Genomic DNA, 7,057 nt, shown 5'->3' with positions numbered 1-7,057 from the left:
CCTTGAAATACTTCAGATTTTTGTTAAAGTTATTGATTGTCAGATCAAAGGAACTGCAATTTCAAGTTTGTTCACAGAAATTAAAAATTCTTAATGTGGAAAGTTTCAAAATGGCAATTCGATCCCAGAATCATCATTATCAGGGGGGGAAAAAATGCTCTCTCCCCTAAGAGTTTCGGCAGCACTGTAACATTGCATCCATTTACATAAAGGTATGTGCGTTCTGCAAAGAGAGGACATATATTCCTATTACATCAGTTTTGGAAATGTGTTCAGTTGCCATACGGTCTCCAACAGGGTCTAATTAACATGAATTCAACAATGATCATAATGAGCTTACCAATCATCTCCTCACAGCTTTATTAGATCCAGTTTTATGTTTTCCGTGCTATGCTGATAGCATACAGATCCCAATTAAGGAGAAACCTGGCCCTTTATAAATAACATACATGGAATATACATGGATATGTAGCAAGACTGGAGGCTGATGATTTGATGTTCACTAATGTTGAAAATAGTAAAGCAAAAACCACCGTGAGTTGAAAAGATGGTATTTTCTTAAGGACACACTGCTGAACACCTGGCCGCCTACCTGCTCTCTGAAGCATTATGTATAATCCAACCACCTAATGTAGAACACACGAACACCAGGGGACAAGAAAAGCATTTAAAGCCCATTACAATCCTGAATAAGCCAAAACCTCAAGTACATAGGAAAAGCACTGCAATCAAGTATTTAGCTTTATTTTTCTAATATATATCCTAATTTAAAACTATATAAAGTCAATGATATAAAATGCAATTTTTTCAAGTGTTATAGCTTAGAGCATGCCTTTATATTTGGCTTAATCATTTTTTTACCAGTTTAATTTATAAAGCTCGTAATCTTGCCAGCAGGGCTTCAACTTCAGGAATGGGTTCATTTTTAGAAACAGAGCCAAGAAGTGCCATTTCCTTTTCTCTGTTGCTTTCTGCATCACAGGCCTCCTTCTTCTCAACTGCCTTGGTCCTCCGTGTAGAAGTGTGAGTGTCTAGATTATAATTAAGCTCCTTGGCGACTGCAGTCCTTGTTGAGCTGCAATTGATACTGTAGTGTGAATGTGACCCTTCTGTCAACTGCAGCTTCTGATTTCCTACAGTAAGGAAGAAAGAAACATTAAACTTATTACTGTGATAAGCAAGGATTGTGCACATTATGAAACACTGAAATAAGTATTCTCAACAAACAAGTCCTTTTTGACAGACTAAACTAAAAAATATTCAAGAGTAAGGTAGATTTAAAATAAACACAAAGAGGTTAAGAATAAGCTAAAAAATATAAATAGGCAACTATTTCATTAGTATTAATGGTTACTTCCTGCTTCCTTTGTGCCTGATAGGCCCATCACTCAGTTATTAGCAAGGTTGGTCCTGCATTTCATTCAGGTCTCTGCTCAAGTGCTATTGAGAGAGGCCATCTCTGATCATCCATCTGAAACAGCACTCTACCTTTTCATCACTCTGTCTTAACCTCGTCTTTCCCTTCACAGAACCTATGACCACTGGACACATCATATACTTGCTTACTTGTCTGCTGTCTATGTCTTCACTGGAACATAAGCTCCGCTGACAGCAAGGACATTGTTCTAAACACTGCTGTAACGCTGGTGCCTGGGGTGGCTGTGGAGCAAAGTAGGTGCTCAATAAATATGCACTGGGCAAATAATTTATTTCTACACCTAAGACAGGCATTAGTTTGAATAATAATGAGATTAATTTCCTTCTGAAAATAAAAAGAAGGAAAAACTAACAGGAAATTAAAAATCAAATTGTCGAAATTTCTTAGCAAATCAAAATAATGTCATAATTTGCCAAATGCATACACATATATCAATACAGACCTATAAACTATACACACATGTATATTCTTTCATTGGTAAGTGACAGCAATCTCAACTTCTCCAGGCTGTGAGGCAAGAGGTATACTAGCTAACAGCTAAATGACTCTAGCCAATTGACTTTCCCAAAGAGCAACAGATTTTCTCCTAATTAACTCTTACATCGTACAACTTCGTGAGTAATCTCATGTAGATCTCAAATTCAAAAAAAACAAACACAGAACCCTCAATATTCTCATAACCTTGAACGAGGCCTGAAAATGGCTTCAACAAACTTGACATGACATTTAAAGTTTTTTGGTTATTCGCTGAGAGATGTTCCATTATCCCAACAGCGATGACTTTGGAGCAGAAGCAGTCACTCATGACAGTGTGTTTTATGTGAGTGCTGAAAATTCCAACTGAAAACAGCTTGTACATTAAAAGGCGGCTGCTGAAGGTATTTACTGCACTGTCATTTCCTGTCTGGGGTTACCAGTGATGGATGAGTATTTTACTCACTTTTCTGGACAATCTCAACAAATTTTAGAAGTCTGATCACCTTTTAGCTGTTGGAAGAAAATAAATACACTCTTCCTGTCACCTTCTTTATCAGCTGGGCAATTGTTACTCAAAAGTAAAAATCTACAGAGCAGTGACTTTCTCTTAGGAATGTTTATCTCTATAGTTTATAATGTGCGTATCATGTTTGCAGTAAAAAGCACAGCTTACACTGTATTCCTACAGTTCCCAAGACCACACACAAAGGTTTTCTTTTCCTAGCATCAACTCTCCTGCCCCAAAGTGTTTGAAAACTGCACTGTAGCCAAGTGCAGATTTTTAGTCTGCTTACTGCTCCTTCCCAAACGTTCCTATCTTTTCTTGTCATTTGAGTTCTTGTAAACAACTCCATCACGATGATATCTCCAACAAACTATAATTTATTTTGCTGCTGGGCAACTCTCATTACATTTCTGATGACAGAGAAGAGATTTGATTGGCTAAAATATAGGTCTATATTGTACATAAATAAAGTATTCCACACCTTTCCTGGCTATAATGTATCAAGCCCAGTTCTGCATGTGGCAAAATGAAAACAGCATGGGATTTTAAGGTACATCGGGGTTGAAGTCCAAGTCCCACCCCTTGGCTTTACAGGTTAGCTCACCTCTGTGAGTCTCAGGTTTCAATAGTCAAACTCCAAGAGCAGGTGTGAGAACTAAAGGCAAGGATGAGGGTGACAGTGCCTTCGAGGTATCTGGCTGTGCCTTCCTCTGCCCAAGCCTTGCAAGTGAGGCTTCTGCCACCCAAGGCTTGTTCAAATGCTCTGACCTTTCTGACTTTCTGGTGACCGTACCCATGAAGGTTGAAATACCATTTTATTAATAGCTTGTATTTATGTAGCACTTTTATTTTTAAAGCATTTGTTGCACTCGAAACATTGCCACTGTCATTTTATAGATTGAGAGGTAAAAGCAGAAAGAGGTTAAATCATTTGCTTAGACTTAGTTACTGAGTAAATCAGTGGCAGGAGCCAAATGCTGTCTCTGGAGATACTAAGGCTGTCTTAAAGAAATTTAAAAAGCTTTTTGCCAAGAAAAAGTGCTAAGTAATTCAAAGCTAAGTTTCATAATAGCAATGTCCTGTACTCATGCTTCAAAATGCTTTCTGACAGACTTCCTGCCTGCATAACTGTGTGGATGGTGTACCTATGTCAGCTACCTCAGCATCTCCAAGGTCACACGTAGACTCCTTTTCTCTCCTGGTATTACCTAAACGCCTGACTCTGAACTTCAGGTACAACCTTTACCCCCACAGGGCCCTGGCACTCCTTGTCCATTCTCCTAGCCCACCCTCTTCCCTTCTGCTCTCCCAGCAAACACCCAGCCTGCTCCCCTTCACCTTCACCTCACTCACCCACAGAGGGATCAGAAGAGACCCTCCATCAGCTGCTCACTGCAGCATCCACACTCCTTCCCCCCGTGCTCCCTCCCTTAGGGTGGGCACCCGCCTTCCATCCTGTGGCAGCTGTGCCTTCTCTCCTGCACTTTCAAGGTTTCCTTCTTCAAGCAACCATTTCCCTCAGCATACAGGTACTCTGCAGTAACGACCCCAATCTTTAAAGAAGAAATGTCTCTGTCTCCACATCCTGCTCCATTCTCTCTTCCACTGCTGGCTGCCTTGGTAACAAAACATCTCAGAAGAACTGCCAATACTGCTGCCTCATTTCCTTTCTTCCCTTTTTTTTCTTGAACCCGCTCTAATCATGCCTTTGACCCTATATGCTCAGACGCTCAGTCCTGTCTGACCATTTGGGACCCTGTGGACTGTAGCCCACCAAGCTCTCTGTCCGTGCAATTCTCCAGGCAAGAATGCTGGAGTGGGCTGCCATTCTTTTCTCCGGAGGTCTTCCCTTCTGACCCTTTACTCTTCTGAGACAGCTCTCGTCAAGGCCACTAGTAAACCAGTGTTGCTAAAAACAAGATTGGCACACCCCTTGGATGCTTTTGTTCTCCTTTACTTGACCTATATCAGATCCAAGGATGAAATGCCCAGCAGAGGATGGGCTGTTCTTTTACCATCTGCTTCTGCAGAGAATTACGTGGATAACACTGGGCAGCCAATGCAGGCTAAAGCGTTTCCACCCTATTGGAAAAACTTTAGATAGTTTTGGGCTAGCTTTAGGCACAAAGTGATAAGAAGACAAACCAAGCTGGCATGTAACTCTTCTGTGGTTTTAGACGGAGAATCTTTCTTGAGAAGCAATAGACGAGAGTATAACATAAAAAGAGGTCATTCCTGAGACTACTGAAGAAATAAGAAAGAAAGTAGAGAGCTCCTTTTAGAATGAGCGTATAGCTGTTAGAAATTCCTTGGTAACACTTCCCTCCAGCCTGCACCTTCATCTCTCAGCATCCCAACAGTCTCCATCCTGGTTCTCAGCCTTGGGAGGCCCAAGCTGTAGCACTGAGGAAGTCACATCCCAAACTGCAAAGTACAAATCAAGTTAGGTAGGCTAATTTTCCCCTGTCTGACTTGCAAACTAGAGTAGAGAAGGCTCCCAAGTTGGAAGTTCTCTTTTATACATTTTATTACAATGTTGATTCAGGTATCTTTTGCCATTACTATTGATACTATTTTTAAAGTCTGCTATTGGTGGTTTCCTGTGGGCTGGACCCAGTGAAGTGAAGTCATTCAGTCGTGTCCAACTCTTTGCAACCCCATGGACTATAACCTACCAGGCTCCTCTGTCCATGGGATTTTCCAGGCAAGTGTACTGGAGTGGATCGCTATTTCCTTCTCCAGGGGATCTTCCCGACCCAGGATTAAACCCAGGTCTCTACATTGTAGACAGACGCTTTACCGTCTGAGTCACCAGGGAAAAGTCTGCTATTGGTGGTTTCCTGTGGGCTGAACTGGAGACCCAAATTCCACACGAAAAACATGCACTTAATTTTTAAATGGTTCACTTCAAACATCAGGGCGATACCTCAACTCTGCAAGTTGGTGAAAACTCTACACAGGTGCTCAGAGCTATGAAATAAATTGCAATTTGAGGCCAGTAACTTGTATCTTTTTTTATGTGAAATTAGTTCCAAATACAAGGTGACACACTTGGACACATGGGCTCTTTAAATGGAGATGAAAACATTAAGGTGAAGTAGAATGCTTCCTTAGTTCTTCAGAGACAGGAAACTTGTGCTATTATTTTATGAATCAAATCCAAGGGTTTTTTTTTTTTGTTTTTTTGTTTTCACCTTTAAGATATTGTAATTGACGTCTGTGAAAAGAAGTATGATCTGTCTAGGACTACTGCCAATATCCAGGCCATCGGTGATTGGAGTACAGATGGGCCAGGGCCAGCTGCTATTTTTAGTCCTAGGCCAGTAAGGAAATCCAATCTACACATCTAGTATTTATGTTTCTGTGGAAATAAACAGGGTGAGAATACATGTCATTAGCCTTTAAGATAGGGAAACTCACTTATTTCAATTTAATTCCTTATGTGATTCTTACTATAGAATCGGTTCTGCAGTCCCACACAGTTTTTTTTTTTTTTCTGAAACTAAATGAAAAGTTGGAAATTGTTGAAAAGTTGAATGGGTCTCAAATACAGAGAATCTGCTAGACCTGAGAGAGAGAGAGAGAGAGAGAGAGAGAGAGAGAGAGAGAGAGAGAGAGAGAGAGTGTGAGAGGGCGAGCGAGAGCGAGAATAAAAGCCTTAAATCACAAACTGGGCTGGATCCAACATGACCGTGGCAGAATACAGATCTGGATGACAAAGAAAGCTAGAAACAAAAAACTATGCCCAACCCACCATCCTGAGTTAACTTTTGCATCATTTCTTGAAGAACAGAAAAGACACAAGAATCGGGAAAGTCGCTGAGAAAAAAGAAAATATAAACGTATGCAACCTGGCATCTAAATGAGGAAGCCTTTCAGCCAACAGCTGTTATGCTTCCTGAGGTAAGAAGGCAAGGGTAAGGCTCTGGCTGCCAGCCCTTGGGGAAAATCCTCTCTGCTACAGGAAATATCAGTTATGGTTCAGAAAGAGGCATTATTTCCTTTAAGTCAGTATTGATCCTCCATCACACTGTGGTTCTAATGGGCACTGGGTTCTTAGAAGTGCCAACTCTCAGATGAAATATGAAATTGAGCTCCTGCCTTTTCTGGTCAATGGTGAGCCTGTGGCAGTTTGACAGGAGGAAGAATATAGAACTCTGGTGTCCTAAATTGACTGCATCTCTTCAGTCTTCCTGAAATTTGATCTCTCCTTACAGTTGTTTACCTTTTGCTCTTAACTATTACTTTGACCTACTAAGTAGCTGTTTGGTTTACCCAGTAATACCATTTCTTTGGCAGGAGAAAAAATGGCCCATAAATATAATTTTAAAGCACTACTGGGCCTACATGATAGTAAAGTGTGTGACAAATATATGTTTTTAATCTATGCAATAACTGAAGTTACTGCTGACCACCCGCAGCCTTTACCCCTGTGGTTTTCCTTACTATTGATTTACTGGTGCTATAAATAATTGTCTCTTCTTTGCTTCATTTTGCTGTTTATTTTACTTTTTGTATTGAAAACATATAAAAAATGATAAAAGAAAAGATCAAAAGGGCATTTTGTATATACCTAAAAATCTTTTAGGAGTGTCAAGAAATTCTTATAGAAACCAATTAAGTAGAAACAAAAATGA

General features: G+C 40.3%; 1 protein-coding gene across 1 annotated transcript in view; it reads right to left on the bottom strand.

Annotated features, from left to right (window-relative positions):
• Positions 1-870: 870 nt before the first annotated feature.
• The window catches only part of DIAPH3 (diaphanous related formin 3), a 571,880-nt gene continuing 565,693 nt past the window's right edge, over positions 871-7,057 (bottom strand). Inside the window, exon 28 of the mRNA XM_052650016.1 lies at positions 871-1,133. Within this exon, the coding sequence (XP_052505976.1) occupies positions 871-1,133 (263 nt within the window). The remainder of the gene's footprint in view (positions 1,134-7,057) is intronic.

This window comes from Budorcas taxicolor, chromosome 12 (genome assembly GCF_023091745.1).
Source record: "Budorcas taxicolor isolate Tak-1 chromosome 12, Takin1.1, whole genome shotgun sequence".
In the NCBI taxonomy this organism is placed as follows: domain Eukaryota; kingdom Metazoa; phylum Chordata; class Mammalia; order Artiodactyla; family Bovidae; genus Budorcas; species Budorcas taxicolor.
Note: the sequence above shows the minus strand (reverse complement) of the source record. Positions and strands in the feature narration are given on the sequence as shown.